Here is a 17,888-nt window from a genome sequence, read left to right on the forward strand (position 1 = left end):
ACAAGAATATTGTTTCAACAGAATTCTCCATTTTGCCATGTGAAGGATGATGATCATCAAGATAAAAATGTGATTCAATTGCTTTAATAATAACCTAAATTCATTGCTACTTTTATGCTTTTTGTAATAGAATTGTTTATAAACTTGCTTAGCTGCAAAGGCTAATGGCAAACTTAACACTGCATTTTGAGTCATATATTACCTGGAACAGCATTCTCCTGAAAGGTAGTCTTTTCAACATTTTTCCCCACAATGTTGCATTATGCTTCAAAAATACATCTGCATAAACTGAGCCTTAAACACTGTTTTAAATGTGTGGATATTCAATGTACTGTTGACAATTGAAACACCAGGCCTGGCTTCGTACACTGCTATAGATAGATTCTTCCATGCTTTTGTAATTTCACAGAGAACAGTCCAGATGTGAAAGGACCCTGTAAGACCATTTAAGAGAAAGGTGAGCCTAGATGAGACTCTGCCACAACCCTGGGGAGATAATGTGATTTTGTAATAAAGACTACATGCGTGTCATTCAGGTGAAAAGTTAAATTGTCCAAGTTATGCTTAGTTGCACTTTCTTGCAGTGAGTATTTTACACAAGGGCTTTCCCAAAAAAAGTCTTCATCAGTAAACTCTTTCTCCTTTGGTGCTTAATCACTCCCTGAAATTCTGAAGTATTTACTCATGACAATTTATATTAGAAATGAAACAGTTTTGAAATTAAAAGATTTATATTTAAGTTTTACTTATATTCAAAGTAGGAAATAACATTCCTTGTAACAGCACAATGTTTATAATGATACAATGAAAAAGTGATTAACAGCTGGCTTTAAATGATCATTTGCAGACATTATAGTCCTGTAAATTAACCTCTTTTCAGGCATTTAATTGTAACAGCAGTTATATAATTGACCAGGTACCTCCAGGAAGGAACATTGAGATTCTTCCTTTTGTATAAAGCTTGATTACTAAAAATATAAAAATCCTAAAGTAATTTGAAGTACATGAGAGGAAAAAGTGCTATTGTAGAAGTTTAATATTTTTATCCATGGAGCAAGTTGTAACTTTGAAGAATTTGGTGCATTTTTAGGCACTGTTTTTGTATATTTATTTGCCCAAAATATACAGCAGGACTTGAGATGCCCAAAAACTGTTTAAGACAAATTTAAGGCAACCAAGTGCAAAAGCTCAGTGTACATTAGATATATGTAAACAGAACATTTTGTAGTAGAAATTGTACAACTATTACAAGTCCATAGTATTAACAAAGGCCAAAAAACATTCTGCCTAGAGACACAAATGGTAGTTGCACTAACCAAGCCAAAAATTAAGAATTCCGGGAAATGAAGTGTCATCATCTCTAACACAAGGCAGATGCACTGCATTGCTGTGCTAGTGTAAGTGCTCTGCTTTTCCCCTCTACATAACATGCAGTCCTCCCAAGTTTGTTCTGTTCCATTTAGTGATGTACCAGCCAACAGCAGAGCTCCAAATGTTAAAGCAAAATGCACAACACAGCAAACAGATGGAATGTGAATGTACAGATATTGGACCTTTTTAAAAATACAGTACCTAGGATTTCCCATTTAAAACAGTTTTCAGCATATTGCATAGCAGTGAACTCATCTGCTACCTAAAACTGTTGCTGCTGACCCACATGGAGTTCCTCTTCAGTCTTCGTTCAGTTTTCTTTCATACTGTACAGTGGGTCCACAAGCTTATTGTGCACATGCATTAAACCTTGGGGGGAAAGCAACAACGCCAGCTTTACATTAGTTATACTTTGTTAACATGTCGTTCTATCCACATTTTTATTAGGAATTTGCTTCAAAGTATACATTTTAAATAGTTCATTGAAGGGAACAACAATGGCTATTTAAAGTAGTTCAGAATCAGAGACAACAGATATATTCCTGTATCACTTGCATACTAATGACATACTTGGTATCAGCTGAGCAGGGACCAGACAGTTCTCTGATAACAGACCCAAAAAGCACATCTGGAATACTTCCAAATGAGGTGAATACATCTCTTTTTTTGTGTGTATTGTAACTGTGTAACAACAGCATAATTCCCTCACACCACAATTTGCCATAAAAATCAGATGCACACATACTGCAACTTTTACAGCTTGAGTTCTTTTGCAATGTTCTAGCATTATGGTAAAACTGTCTTGTAATAGTCATGTACTTGTGGTCCTAGACAGGAAAAATCAAATTATCCAGACTCTTAGTGCAGACTCAATTTCAGCAGTTCACATGTTTTCTGTTCTAGCTGGGCTTTTTTTTTTTTTTTGTCATATACAAGTCCTCCATAGCTCTCATTAGGGGGGTTATTTTTTTTCCCCTTCAACTACTTTAATTCTGGAAAATGCTGAAGTGCAATTAATAAAAAGATGCCTCCTTCTTAAATTTACTATGACTTAGTAAAAATGTTACCTACATCTAGGTATGTATGACATTGGATCACTGGCAGTTAAAAACTGAGTGTTTTTAATCTCATTTTACCTTGAGGATTAATAACAGTAATGATCAGTGTTCACAATCCCAAAATAAAAGTCCATTTTAGTACTGAACTAAAGATTTAGCTTCTAAAATTAAAATATGCAACCCTAAAAGTAATTTTCTTAAAAACCACGAAAGAAATCTTGCAGTACAGCATATTTTAGTGATTATCTATGGCAAAAAATATTCGAATATCTTTGCTACATGATGCAGCTGGTGGCAACCTTAGTGTCACTGCAGCAACATGAATTTTGAATTAACTATACAATCTAAGGTCATTACTGTACGTGACCATAAAAAAGGCATCTTATGCAGCATTTATTACTAATCACTATGTGATTATTTAATATAAAATACAGATCTTAGATCAAATCTATTATTTTTTCAGTTTAACAGTGACAAAAACTTAACTACACATTTGACATAAAGTCATTTGTCCAAAAAGAAGAACAGCTGCATACACTATGCAAACTAGAAACATGTTTTGAACTTTAAAACATTTAACTTCCTACCAATATTTTCCTCTTCTAAAAAGGGGAAATGAAAGGGAAACAATTACCCACTTCTTAGATGCATGAAAAATGGTTACAAAGTATAGCTTCTGTCATACTTAATGAAGAATATTTAAATCCTGTTAGTGAAAGTGTTACAGGGAAAACAGTGAGAAACAAAAGATTTTTTTAAAGGAATGTACCAGACTTGGTAGATGCCAAAACAGATATTTCAAAAGAAAGTCCCACTGTATATTCAAGTATACTTTGAATAAACAGATTTCTGCACAGTTTTAAGAGGAGCATGCATAAGTGTAGAAAAAAACTGTCCTGAACTAACTTATCTGCAGACAAATTAGTAAATTCAAAATTAATTTTCTGTTCCATTCTTCAAGAAAGTTATTTTCCCTTTTACAGTAAGACCATAAGCAGGCTTGATAATTTTAGCTTATTATAGGTTTTCAGAAAGTTAGAAAAAATGTATTATGTTAATCTACTTACCCACCAGTGTGGTACTTAAATATAAAACAAAAAAATAGCAGTTTCATCTTGAAAGCTTTAAGTGGTGTAAAATCTCCATAAATCACTACCATAAATAACAGTATTAAGAACTACCTAGCTTCCCTAAGAAGTCCAACCTGAAGATCAAGATTCAAAAATAATTCCGGATTTGACCCACACTGATTTCTCCTCCATCTTAAAAGGGGAAAAAATCTCACTGATTGGAGAGTAGGTAAAATTAAGTAAGTTTAAAGTAAACCATTTTTAAAGTTCTATTGCTGTGTATTACAGGGTAATTAGATATAGTGACACAGTAGCACACATTCATAAATTGTAGCCCTTGATGTTTTTTAAAGCAATGTTCAGTGTCATTTATACCTAGTGATTCTACATTAGGATTGTATTTCCCAAGCACAGCCTCTGCTTATATAAAATACGGGATAATGTTTAAAACTTATCCAAGCAGTTACAGAAGTGTATCTTTGAAAACAACAGTAAGCACTATCTAGCAGTGTGATACAGGAAAAGACTAACCCTCCCTCCTACCCCACAAATACATAGCAGAGAACAGGATAGTGAAAAATCCAAAATTAACAAGCTGGCCACAAGAGGTATCAGGATAAAAATCACAGAAATGTCCAAATTGCAAAGTAATACATACATGAGCACTGGTATAATGCTCTAAAAAAGAATTTAGTAAATTAAAATCTTGATCTCTGATACCTCAGCTACTACAGGTACCCATGCTAGTGAGAAAGATAACTGAGTCACACAATTGCATGTGCTGTGCTAATACAGTCAGGAGAAAACTAAACTACTTTTCTCAGTTTCTGTTGTCTCAGTGAAACAGAATCCAGTCTAGGAAGTCTCAATTACTATCAAATATCCTGACTTACTTCAAGTTTGCCCCAATATACCTACTACAAATATGAAAAACACACACAGTAAAAGGGTGCAATGTTTTCAAAGGCAGTATAGATTGTTATGCTAATTGCACATGAAAAATGTCTTCAGGTAGCTTCAAAGTCTGTATCACAGTTTACTAGACATCACATTACAGCATACAGCAAAAGCAGCATGGAAATGTATCAGGATTAATAAATATATTAAGATTTTTTCAAGCTAAATGGTCCAGTATATTTAAGACCTGTATTCTGGAACACCAGATTGCTGTTGTTTGAAGTTAAAATTACTAAACTATTGTTTCAGACTGGAAGCAAAGGAAATACTCTTCCCAAGTAGATTTGTTTGGAATGCAGGTAGCACAAGTTATGCCTCCTGGGAATTTTCCAAACACAAGAAATAAATTAATATTTAATATTTTGACTACATAACATACATTAGTGACTGCAAAGTGTTGGAAGGCTCAGATTTAAATCAATATAATTTCAAAGCTGTCGGTTTTGCGTAAACACGTGACCTCTGATTCAGTGCTCACCTTTAAAGTACTTCACAGTTTTAACTCTTAGTTCTAAAGTAGCATCTTCATCACACACAAAGATAGTGCGAGGGTGTTGCTGGAAAGCAGAAACTGTCCACATATGATTGACTCCTTCTTCAATTGCTTTGTACAATGCAAAAGCCTTGTGTGCACCTGTTATAAGAATCATCACCTGCAAAACAAAGGTCTCTTTACTTTCAGTCCTAGTATCAATACCAACTAATCTTGAAAACACACATGCAACCAGAACTAAATGAGTTCTTACTTCTCTAGCATCCATGACTGTACCCACACCAACTGTTAGTGCCATAGTTGGTACTTTGGATAAGTCTCCATCAAAGTATTTAGCATTTGCCAAAATGGTGTCCATTGCTAAAGTCTTTAATCTTGTTCTTGAAGACAAACTTGATCCGGGTTCATTGAATGCAATGTGGCCATCTGGACCAATGCCTTTTCAAAGTTTAAAAAAAAAAAAAAATCATTCCAGACCTGAGAGTCAACACATTTCTTCAAACACTGTAAATTAATAAAAAAGGGCTTATCCTTTCCCTTTGGTTTCCCACTTTCAATAAAAACTTAAACTTAAGTCACTAGAAACTTGGACACCGATCAATTCTGTTTTGGAATTAAGACTGATTCTTTGTTAGTCACAGAACTTTCTTACACAATAATTGAAAAATCTGGGGTTTAGTCAAGTTATAAAAATAATGATTAAAGAATTGGTGTACATGCTTGAATTATAACTAACCATAGAGCATTTCCTCATACCTCCAACAAACAGATCAATCCCCCCTGCTTCTTCAATTTTCTTTTCAAATGCATCACATTCCGCCTGTAAGTCTGGTGCATTCCCATCAAGGATATGAGCATTATTTGGATCTATGTCAATATGCTTAAAGAAGTTATTCCACATATAGGAGTGATAGCTCTCTGGATGATTTCTGGGAAGCCCTGAAATAATTTAGAGTGTAATTACCATATGACAAGATTTAACCAAACAGCCTTAATTCTGGTCTGTATGTAACTGATGTGAGGCATGCAAGGCAAACCTGAGTCAAATGAAGCAAGATTTGAAACTACATCGAGGTTTCCTGTTGGCACCTACAAGGTAACTTGTTTACATTCCCTCCACATACATCTTATCCCAGAGTGTTAAGTCTTCTTCAGAAATACAGTCCCATTATTACATGACAATATAATTTCTACAAAAGTTCTGTGAAACACTGAATTTAGCCCAGTGTTTAATTTTGCTTTTTTGTACATAAAGGAATAGAGAAAAATGCTTGGACACCAGTCTAATATAGGAGTACAAACATACTAGACTAGCCTGGTACTTTGACAAAGTATTTAATAGTTTTATAAAGAGAAAAAAACCCCAACAGTACAGTATGTTCACAAATAATAGCACATCTTACCTACATATTCATCCATGTTGAAAGTCTTTACATATTTGAAAGAGAGATCTCCGTTTTTGTGATATTCTATCAGCTTTTTGTAGCATCCCAAAGGTGTACTCCCTGTTAAATAAAGTTTTTCTACTGTTCTGTGTATCTGCACAACATTTTCAGTCTTAACAGTCAAATTTTGCTACAGTGCTTTTCAACATACAAGCAATCTGCTGTTTCTCATTTAGTATTTATCAGTTTTTAAAACTATCACAGCTTTTCACAGAAATCAAATCCATATTTTTTAAAAAAAGTTAGAGTATTGCCAAAAATAATACTTATGTTCTTTTACATACTGTATCTGCTAGCAGTGATACAAACATTGTTCTAGGCTTAGTTATTTACAAAGACTGAATAAAACTTGCCTGTTGGTAGACCAAGCGTGAAATATCTTCCTTGACTTGGCTTGAACTGGATAATACGATTACAGATGTATTTGGCTGCCCATTCACTAGCCTGATCATAATCTTCAAGAATTACTAGCCTCATTATGGCAGTGAGGAACTTGTATGATAAAACAAACTTAAACCTGAAAAATGTTGAAAAATATTGAAGTTTTAAAAATAAGCACCACACGAGTAATTGTAAAACTCCTAGATTACAGAGGAGATACAAAAATCATCCTTCATACCAATGACTTGCATTAGAATACCACACTCTTGCAGTCCTAGTTCAAGCCGGACAAGAAGAGGAAAGCTACAGAATCCAAATGATAGATTACAGTCTAAATATTTATTAAAATCCAGACTAATTTAAAGCAATTAATAGGAAAAAGCTAAAACAAGATGAGAACAAGCCATTTTAAACTTCAATATTTTGGTCAAGTGTTACCATCAGAAAATAGGAAATACTTAAATAGCAAGATTAATTCCTGTTTCTTAAGACCAGCTGAATGCCTACAACTTCAAAAACCAAGACCCAGAGTAATCCCATGTTTCTATAGTCAAAATATCTAACTGGGACTAAATAATTAAAGCTCTTTTCACCCCTATTCTAGCTCCTTAACAATGCTTCAGTAAGTTTATTAATCTGGAAAAAAAAAAAAAAGTTAAAGCATTAGAGGTATTTGAAATGTTTACAATTCATAGGAAAAAATAAGAGGTTTTTTCTTTGCCACATTAAATTTAAACAGAAATTTGAAAGGCTTTGAGTGCAACTGTTCCAGCTTTTAAGATGAATATCCAGAAAAAAAGTTTGGTTGCGAGAAGTATACAAGCGTCTCCTGCATTCACGTGCAACGCCTTTTTCCATGAATTCCTGTTCAACAGAGTCCAGTAATTACTCCAGAAAGACTGAGGCTCTTCTCACCAGTTTGGGATGTGTTACTCTTCCCAGGTCTGGGTGTGCTCGGCATTAGCCAGAACACAGCAGCCCAGGGCCACACTGCTTTTAGCTGACCCAAAATGAGCGGCTGGTTTCAAAACAGCTATGAATGAAAGTCCTTAACAGGGTACCGTGTTTGTCCCACTAAAGAAGGAAGAAAGTGATCATCACCATGTGCTGCCTGTGCCGCTCCACCTCCCTGGATAACTGAGCCGTGACAAGTCAAACTGGCCTTTGCCGAGGAAACGCTAATTCCACACATACCCAAAAGAGTTAACACACATCCCCGAGGAGGAGAGCATGCCAGCAGGAATAGACTCCGCGGCTTTAGGGCGGTTTCATAAAATCCCAGCAATTTTACACCGGGAACACGGGGGATGCTCTCCAAGAGCAGGGATCCACGGACAGCAGCAGAATCATGGCGAATTTGTTTGTTTTGTTTGGAGATGGGGGCGGGAGATAAACCTACACTGTCAGAGGAAGAGACTTGCAGCCGGAGCGCCACCGGCACAGCAGCCCCGGGCCCCCGCGGCCTCCCCTTCCCCGCCCGCGGGCACCCGCACGGCCGCGCCCTGCCCGGCCCCGCTCACCCGGGACAGCCGCGGCGGCCACGAGCCGCACCAGGACGAGGAGGAGGCAGATGAAGAAATGAAGGCGGAGGAGGACGGGAACCGCCGCCCGCCCCGCAGCTCCCGCCCCGCCGCCTCCAGCGGAACCCGGCGCACAACCCGGAAGCGGCAGGCGAGGACGGGAAATGGATCCCTTTCCCGGTCTCATTTCCGGGCGTGTGTGTCCGGGACGGGGCCGCGGCCAGGGAGCGCTCGGCCGGCCCTAGCCGAGGGGGCTCCGGGCTCTCCAGCCTGGAGTACGGCTCGCTCCTCTTGGAGCCGCTCTGCTGCGGAGCACATTGAGATCTTAATGGAAAAAAAGGTTCCCCCATAACCTAAATGTTTACATGATGCAGCTGCAAAAGACGCCGTGCGTAGTTACTGGAAAAAATTAATGACGTGAAGCATCAACATCTTGGTGAATCACAGGCTGACCATAACTGGCCAGGAAAGCCAGTGGTGCCCTGGGGGTGCGTCGGGAGCAGTGTGGCCAGCAGGTCGAGAGGGGTGATCCTGCCTCTCAGCCCTGGTGAGGCCGCATCTGCAGTGCTGTGTGCAGTTCTGGGCTCCTCAGTACCAGGAAGGCAAGGAGCTACTGGAGAGGGTCCAGCGGAGGCCACGCAGATGATGAGAGGTCTGGAGCATCTCTGCTGAGGAGAGACTGGAGGAGCTGGGGCTGTTTAATCTAGAGAAGAGAAGTTTGGGAGGGGGTCTCATGAGTGCATATAAATATCTCAGAGGCGGGTGTCAGAGGATGGTCCCAGACCCTTTTTGGTGGTGCCCAGCAACAGGATGAGGAGTAATGGCCATCAACTAAAACAAGAAGTTCCACCTTGACATGGTGAACTTTACCTTGAGAGTGGCAGAGCACTGGAGCAGGCTGCCCAGGGAGGTCATGAAGTTTCCCCTTTCTGGAGATGAAAAACCCACCTGGACACATTCCTGTGTCATCTGCTCCAGGCGATCCTTGCCTCAGCAGGAGTTGGACCAGATAATCTCCAGAGGCCCCTTCCAACCCTAAAAATTCTGTGATTCTCTTTTTGCTTTAAAAGCAGTCAAGTAATTCCACAGCCTTAGCTAAGCTATACTTAAATAGGTGTGGGGTGGTGGATCTTGATGTGTGGAAAGGGCCAATAGTCTGAAAGGCTGGTGCTTCAGAATGGAGTGGGGAAATGGGAGTAGGGGGATGAGCAAGCAACGTAGTTCTGAATATATGTGTATGCATGTACTGTACACTTCACAGAGGCCTTACCATAATAGAAGACCAGGATAAATCTGCTACTGGGCAGGAGCATGATTGTGTGGGGGAAAACATGATTGAAGGGTAAAACAAGGGAAACTAATAAAGGGGAGTGTGTATTTAAAAAGAAAAAAAAAAAAAAGAAAGAAAGAAATTTGGGGTCATACATGAGCATAATGATACTTTTTTTTTCTTTTTTTTGCAAGACTGAGTTTAGCTCAGTTTGTTAGAGCATGATGCTAATAATGCCAAGGTTTTAATGTGGGTTTTGATCCCCATATAGGTCATTCATTTAAGACCCATCCTTGCAAGTCCCTTCCAACTCAGTGTATTCTGTAATTCCGTGAGCCTGTCTAGCCAGGTTTAGAAAGACTGAAAAATACTTTGCCAAGGGCATGAAAGGTGTGTTTGCAAGATTGTGAGGGAAAGTATGTCTTTCTGAGGTCCCTGGGGCTTAGCAGGCAACCACTAAAAATACCTTTTGTTTCAAAACCGGCCTTTCAAATAATTTTAATTTATGCATGTTCTTCTGATAAACTCTTTTATCTCAGAAATTTTACCAGGTCCTAAAGAATAGTGTTTTGCACCATTTCTTGAGTCATGCTCAGAGCCTCTGCTGCTCTCATTGTTTCGGAGTATACTTGCAGTGGAAGTGATTTTCAGATTCTATGTAACAATCTAGGTTTTGCCTTTAGATTTCAATTCTGCTTTTTTCCTACCTCTGTGGACTGTGTGTAACACCTTAGTAGTAAACTACTGCATACAGCACACTAGTTAACACATTTCTTTGGTATTGCAACACACCTAGGTACCTACAGACCTGAAATCACACACTGGTCCCCCAAAAGCTCTGTTGGTTTCCACAACTTGAAAATTCTTTTTTTTTTTTTTTTTTTTTTTTTTTTTTTTAAATCACTACTGGAAAACTCTTAATATTCAGGTATTTGGCTCCCCCCTGTTTCATATTCTCCAGGGGGTCTGAGAATATCTGATGTACTGTTCTACACTCAGTGGAACTTGTCCATTTTCCTACTGCCTCTAAATTTGGAACAGCAGCTTGTTTGTTGCCTTTTAGCAAACTTTGCAATGCTATCAACTGCTTCTATTAGACAGACAAATTCCCTGTCTTTCATAAACATATTCAATTCTTACTGTCATTGTTTGTGTGCTAAAACCTGAGGTATGATTTTCCAAGTAATTCTTCAGATTTTTCTTTCTAAAGCAGATGGAAGATTTTCCTTTTAGTAGCAGATGAAAAATGCTCTATATGCACTGAATGTTGTAGCTAATGGTTACTAATTATGGTGCTGCTAAAAAAAAAAAATCTTAATTCCCTATTACATTTCATTGAATAGCATAACTAGAGATTTCAAAGTCTCACAGTTATTTCTTGTAAGTATCTGTTGCTTTTGGAAACAGTCTTTCTGTGATTTTTTTTTCTTTTATTTTCTAAATGGACCTTTCTTTTAAGTATTAGGGTAATTTCCTCTACTCATGGTGATCTGAGTTGTATGCATCTACTATGATCAGATCGCTTTTTTTAAACCTGTATTTAAGTAACCGTGAATTTAAACTGGATGTACTTCAACAGTACCCAAACTACTTTGAGTTTTACCTGGGGATAACCACCTCAACTTCAGGGGAATCCAGACTTTTAACAAGGTAGCTGTTCCTTCCGATTTCCTCTGATTTAGTTGGAAGAACAAAGGATCCTGCACAAAGCTGGGACCTATGAAGGAAAATTACTCCAATGGATGTTGGCAAGTAGGAAAGACTCTGAGAACAGAACGAAAAGGTTGCAATGAGAAAACTTGCCAAGGCATTAAATATGGAGATTGAGAAACAAGTAACTGCTGAAAAGACTTTTTAAAAAAGACTCATTCTTACTACCTTGCTGAATTAAACACTTTCATTGAGTCTGGCTGAGGTGGGGTGATTCTCTCATAGCATCTCACACTGTGCTGTGTTTTGCATTGGTAGCTAGAGGGGTGTCAATAACACTCCTGTGTTTTGGCTGCTGCTGAGTACCCTCCACAGCCTCAAGGCTGTCTCTCCAGCATTCCCCCTGTCCAGGAGGCTGGGGTGGGCAAGATCTTGGGAGGCGACACAGCCAGGACAGCTGACCCACTGACCAGGGGGTATTCCATAATGTAAGATGTCTGCTCAGGTACAACATTTAAAGGAAGGCTGGAGAGGGAAGGGTGTGGGGAGGAGAAAGTCAGGCTTTTGTTACTATGCTGTTTGCCTTCCAAATCAGCTGGTACGCACACTGGAGCCCTGCTTCCCGGGAAATACCTGGACATTGCCTGCTGATGGGAAGTAGAGAATAGATCTGTTTTCATTTGCTTCCATGCACAGCCTTTTTAAAATCAAACTGCCTTTATCTTGATCCATGAGGATTTTGTTCATCTTATTTTCTCCCACACTCTCCTGCTTAGGAGGGCAATGATAGAGTGGCTTGGTCAGCACCTGGTTTCCAGCCGGGGTCAGCACACCACGGTTCTGTGGTGTAACTCCTGTGCAATCAAGCATAAGGATACAAAATAACAGCAGCTGAGACTTTTTAGATAAGTGTGTGGGGAGAAGGGGAAAAACTGCAGTTAAGTTTTTGGGTTTTTTTTTCCTAATTTTCAGAACTCTGAAATAATGTGAAGACAGTGGTTGTTACCTCTGGTACTTCATTTAGTTCTACAGGCTGGTACAGCCTGCTGTTTTCCTGCCATTAAAGCAGACTGAGTTTCTGGTAACTTCATTTCTCTTCTGGACATAAGCCTGAGGGGACCAAATCCACTTGGCAGTTTGCCTATTTCTCACAAAGACTGAAGATAGTTTCACATGTGCATTACATCTCTGGGCTTGTCATAGCTTTCTTCAAAACTTCCCTGGTTAGATCTCACCACATTTGTATCAGCTGGGGGGTACATGGCATGTGATGTCTTTTGGATTATGTTTTATGCAACCAGCCCAGGGGATACATTTTCCAGTGAAATAGGAAACATGAGATTCTGTGATGACAGTACTGTCAGCAGAGACACAAATGAAGCATCTAGTTAATATTTAGCACCATCTTAATTTTCATAGGCAAGGCTTTAAGTCAGTTTGTGAAGCTCTGCACAGTAACAGATAAGTACCCTATGCTTTTGTTTTCCATTTTTGTTCTTGCAATGTGTTAGTGCTTCCTGCATGGATTCTGGTGGAGTCTGTTCCGAAACAGTCACTCAGTACCAGCTGGCTCTGAATGTAAGAGTTGGTCACTACAGAGTAAACAGTAAAGGTAATTAGAAGAACCATCACCCTGTTACCTTTTTCCTGGTGAACTCTTTGGTTCTTCTGAGAGTAGGGGTTCAGTGTGGGAGTTTGCTACTTGGTTTTGCCATGTAGAGAGATCTGGTGCTGATTGTTTTCCTGTGCGTTTTCTTGTGAAGCACCAAGATATTTCTCCACATGTCCCTCTGCCAGGACAAGCAGGCAGAGGTGCCTGCTACATTGCCTCCAGATCAGGTCTTTCCTTTTTAGTGATGTGTCAGCTGCATCATAAATATGGGTGAACTTATTGATGGTTGGCTGTGGCCCTGCAGTGTGGAACATTCTTGATGTATGCAGCGGTGTTGAGAGAAATTTCTGATAGTGCTCTCTCAGCTGCTGTTAAAGCCTGTTCCTTTCAGAGTGCACGGTTTAGACTGGGCACAGAAATATACAGGATCTGTTTAATACTCCATGCTAGGCCATTCTATGCCAGGCAGCTGAGTGCTTAAGCATGTTACTGGGTATATGTTTTTTATGAGTATCAAGAAACTTTGTGAGTTCTTAATGCTCATGAAAATATTCTCATTTGACTGTGCTTGTGCAAAACTAAGCCAGGATTTATAGTTCATCCTAGGTATTTGCAGGGGCTGGGAGCTAACCAGAGAAGTCAGTAACTGTCAATAAGTGTTTTTTATTAATACTTGAAAAGAAAATAATACTGCATCCCATTTAAGATTGTTGCTTTTTTTGTGCAATGGATTTTCCCTTTTGCATTTATTTTAATAAAAGCTTGGAGAGATCGGAGTTTTAAAACATATTCAAGAAATGTAATTGTACCTGTTATCAGCGTATTGAGTAAACGTTTCTAATTTCAGCTTTCGGTTTGGTTTTTTTTCAGCCTTTTTTACTCCCGAGGTGCCGCTGTTGGGGCACGGTGACCGCCAGGTGGCAGCAGCGGCCCGCGCGGGGCCCCTGGAGCTCCTGGCGCTCCCCGCTCCGGCCGCCGCCTGCCTGCGTTCCAGCGGCTGCCGTCAGACACACGGAACCGCCTTTACCCTCCTTGAAAACATGAGTAAATTCGTATCTATATGTATGCAAAAGACCCCAGTAAAGTGGAAATCATATATTGGTTTTTTACTGCTAATTTCTTTCACACACATAGAAATTTATTTTTGGGAACTCTGCTGGGGGCCTCCGCTGTGGGGGCCCTACTCTCTTGTCTAGGCTGAGGCACGGCTGGAGGAGATCAGAATATATTTACACCTCGTTTGCAGAATGTACAGCGAACTGCTGAGGGTGTTTATCTGGACTCACTTGGTGTTTTCTGTGCTACCAATTTAACTAGACACTTTTTCAGTCTACTCACACTTGTCTGCAGCAGCCCACTGTCAAGTAGAGCTTAGAAAATGGTTATCATAGCGTGCAGCTGCTGAAGTGTGAGTCCTGCCTGGGTCACTTTCCTGAAAGAGAAGATAATGCCCAACCTGGGGATGTTACAAAAGAACTGAGAAAACAGAGAAGGCTTAAACACATTCTTCTCTCAGGAGAATTCCTTGTTTTGTAATCCCTAGAGCAGCTGCCTGTCACCAGAGGGTGAGCTGTTCTCTGCTGACTGTACCGTTTGAGTTGTGTATCAGAGACAAAACAGCTGATCTCCAGGTGACTCCCACTGCAAACCCTTTTTCTCTCTTAGTGCATAACGGACTGCTTTTTTTGGTGTGATTTTTGTGCTTGTAAGAGGACTTAGGGATCTCCTATAGGAATGCAGGTGTATTACTGTTCCCACCCATTCTATCCCCATCCTGGGACCAGTCAAAACTTCCGTGAGACTTTGAGAGTGGAAAGCACTCATCATTCTCATCAACTTTTTAAGTATAATTGTGAACTTTGAGAGAGATAAAATGTAATAAAGTTAAATATTCCCTTTAGAAATGGATTTATATGTCTTAAAACTACCTTAGCTTTTGGCAGTTACGTGATAAAATGTGGGATGGTAGACTATTTGGGCGTGACAAAGCCTCCAGAAAGTATATTTTATTGTACCAAACTAATAAATGTAGATATATAGATATATATGTCTGTGTGTGATTGTAAAATAGTTTGTTATTTTATTTGACTTGTCAGATCTCTGTTGCCACCTCTGAAGCCAAGAGGGTGGTGATCAGCAGCAGAGGATGTGAAAGACCTGAGGCCAGACTTGTCCCTGGCTCTCTAACATTGTATCCTGTATTTCTTTAACAAGGTCTGTGTAGAGTCAGGCTCTCCAAATATGTATTCCTTTTTCAAGATCTAAAAATATACAAAATGCAACCCATTTACTTCAAAACCTATAAAATCTATTCATACTCTACAGGGGGATAATAATGGCACAGAATTTTAAAAACGTACATGACTTAATTCACCTCAAGGTTCGTGCAGTTTGTGAACGGAGATACATTTTTGGTTGACATTACCTTTGGTTTTAAGTGTTGTTTATAGCAGACATTCGGGCAAGCTTTGAAACTGTGCCAGCTTGAAACTGACTTAGGCAGGCAATGCAGGCAGAAAGTATCTATCACTCCAGCATCTCCTGCATCTTCCAGGAGCACAGGGGGACAAATCCAATAGTCACAAAGTAGAAAAAGCTGGAAAGCACAGGGAAATATTTAGGATGGCTACTGTTTGCTGAACTTTCCTCACTCTTGGAGTTGCAGCTGCAGACAATTCGACAAAAGGAGTAACCTCTCTCCCTGTGGGCGTGGATGTAAGGGTGGCACAGGTGATCCAACTCTCCTGAGCAGGGAGTTAGGGTGTCACTGCTCTTTGGTTAAGGATTTGCACACAAGGCTTTATGAGTTTGCCTCTCCATGATCAGCGTGCCATCCTTAAACATCACACTCTTTCAACCTTCCTCTCGTAGTCTTTCCCTGCTGAGGCTTTACAGTGCTTGATGTCCTTCTCTGGCAGGAAGGATGCAGCCTCTCCTAGTCTTGGTTTGAAGGATGTAGATAGAAGCTAAAGACAGTTTTCAGTGAGTAATTTGCCTAGGTATGTATAAAACTAGTCTTTTTCAAAAGGCAATATTTGTGACAATGGCCCATTTCAATTAATTTGTATGTTATCAGTGATAGGAATGTTTTGTCTGTTGGTGGAAAGCATTTACTTTGTGCCGAACTCCTTTGAGAAGTTTCAGGTTAGTTGCTGCCTGTGTGTAGTGGGACAACAGCCAGTACTGGGAAGCTTTTTCTTCAGGCTGCCCTAGTACTCCCCTGGGATGTTTAGATAATGCAAAAAACAGGCTGCATTACCTGCTGTGGCTTTCCCTAGGGGAGAAGGGGTACTCTGAGAGAGTGCGGGATATACTCTGGGAGCTGGGATGACCAGTGTGTTTGTTAAGTGTTTGAAGAATTTGTAGACCCGAGCCTGACTTGTGGTGCAATGTAAGCTGTGGTAAAACACTCTGCTGCGTTGATCCTGCTCTCCTTAGGGGTTTTTACCATAGAAGGACAGGGGAGTCTGCTTGTGGCCCCATAAGACTGAATAGAAAACAAGGTGGGCCAGGCTCAGGACAGATCTTATCATGAGACAGACAGGCCTGTACTGATTATTTGCATGAACATATTCAGCATTTTCAAGATGTTTGCCTCTTTTCACCTATGCAGAGCAGAGATATGAATTATAAAGGTTGCATATTTGTGAGTGATTGTAGCAAAAACTTTCAGAAACATTTCTTGGCTTCATTTGCTTTAAAATTCAGTGTATTAAAAACAAGTCTTCCAGTACAACTAATCTCTAAATTTTATTAGCTTTATTCCTAGAATGACTGTTCTCCTGCAATAGCAATGAGCCTATGTTTCTAATTGCTTGTTGTCATATCTCCACCTCTCTACTTTTCATACTTCTGGTAAGGTTAAAAAGCCTTAATAGGAAATTTAAAAAAGCATTTTAATGCTGTGATATGTTTGTGATTCCCTGAGGCAGAAGAAAGTAGGGTTTTCTCTGAATATGAATGACGGTTGAAAATTGTGATTTTAGGTGGTGGTCTGATTTGTGGCTGGACCTGTTGTATCTTGCACACAGCACCTTGGGCTGCTTGCACTCTGAATTTCAGTTGCATGCCTGTGTTGTTACAACTGACATCTGTTTCAGTAACCTGCAGCCAATGTTCCCCATGAGTTCCTGTAATTGCTGTTGGCAACTGACACAGCCAGATTATGTCTAGGAGTAGGTGCTCCTGCTGATTTCAATTTAGGCAAGGCATGAATCCACAAACAAGAAGCCACAAACTGTTGGAAGGAGTCAGCTCATAACTGATTCACTGATGTGTGGTAGGGGTGTGCTGACAACAAATCACGTGGATGGCTTTTTGCATACAGATGGCTGCTTGCTTAAAGAAGACCTCTGTTCATTCTGGAAATATGTCAAATGCTCTTGACTAAGAATAAGGGATAGTTGCCTCCATCCTTTTCACTGCTTCCAATTCAAAAACAAGTAGCACCCACAATGCCAAATTCCTCTTCCCGCTGTAGAACCTACTGGGCTAGATGGACCTTTGCTTTGATCCATTACAGCTGTTCTTGTATCATTATAAAATATTTAACTATAAAATTAAAACCTAATTATAAATATTACTATATAAATAAATATTATATTTTATTATATAGAATTAGTATGATTCTGTGAAGTTAAAATTTAATTAAGAAATTAAATTTTGGTTGCCTTAGAGTTTATCTGCAGATGAGGAACATTTCTTACACAGAAGAAGCCAGCTGAGAAGAACATGCTGTTGGTTGGTGCTGTGGAAAAGCAATGTAAGCTGGAAATACAAAGAAAATCTGAGAGAACCTAAGTGAAAAGTGAAGATGGGCTTATGGGAGAGATACAGAGAAGGTGGTACAGAGAAAAAGTATGGTTCTACTGCCTCCAAAACAGAGAACGCTTCCTGCATTAGTTGGGTGTCATTTCTGTGCACAGTGGTAAAAAAAAAAATAAAAAAATTTGTGTCAGTATTTAAGTTACTCCTTGCAGGTTTTCAGTCATGCACATGCATTTAATTTGCAAAGCCTTTTTACCTGTTCAGTTTAACTGTTCTTATTGAACTACCCCATCT

At 39.5% G+C, this 17,888-nt stretch overlaps 1 protein-coding gene across 4 annotated transcripts; it reads right to left on the reverse strand.

Annotated features, from left to right (window-relative positions):
- Window positions 1–319: 319 nt before the first annotated feature.
- On the reverse strand, window positions 320–8,429 carry GNPDA2 (glucosamine-6-phosphate deaminase 2). 4 transcript variants are annotated; one of them, XM_066185687.1, is made up of 7 exons: window positions 8,296–8,376; window positions 6,748–6,911; window positions 6,353–6,454; window positions 5,706–5,888; window positions 5,203–5,387; window positions 4,935–5,109; window positions 320–1,740 (listed from the first exon to the last, which is right to left on the reverse strand). In XM_066185687.1, the coding sequence occupies exons 2-7, from the start codon at window positions 6,869–6,871 to the stop codon at window positions 1,682–1,684; spliced, it is 828 nt and encodes a 275-aa protein (XP_066041784.1). In that variant the 5' UTR covers window positions 6,872–6,911; window positions 8,296–8,376; the 3' UTR covers window positions 320–1,681. The 4 variants fall into 4 exon arrangements, with proteins under 4 accessions (XP_066041784.1, XP_066041786.1, XP_066041785.1 ...); XM_066185689.1 differs by having other exon boundaries at window positions 4,935–5,387; window positions 8,296–8,429; XM_066185688.1 differs by lacking the exon at window positions 6,353–6,454.
- Window positions 8,430–17,888: the final 9,459 nt, after the last annotated feature.

This window comes from Chamaea fasciata, unplaced genomic scaffold, assembly GCF_029207755.1.
Source record: "Chamaea fasciata isolate MVZ Bird 193981 ecotype frontalis unplaced genomic scaffold, bChaFas1.0.hap1 SCAF_6, whole genome shotgun sequence".
Taxonomy (NCBI): Eukaryota; Metazoa; Chordata; class Aves; order Passeriformes; family Sylviidae; genus Chamaea; species Chamaea fasciata.

Coding starts and splice junctions, on each gene's coding strand:
- GNPDA2 (XM_066185689.1), bottom strand. CDS start 6,871: ATGAGGCTAGTAATTCTTGAAGATTATGATCAGGCTAGTGAATGGGCA. Junction 6,455..6,747: donor CACGCTTGGTCTACCAACAG/GCAAGTTTTATT, acceptor TTTATTTAACAG/GGAGTACACCTTTGGGATGC. Junction 5,388..5,705: donor GATTGATCTGTTTGTTGGAG/GTATGAGGAAAT, acceptor AACTTTGAAAAG/GCATTGGTCCAGATGGCCAC.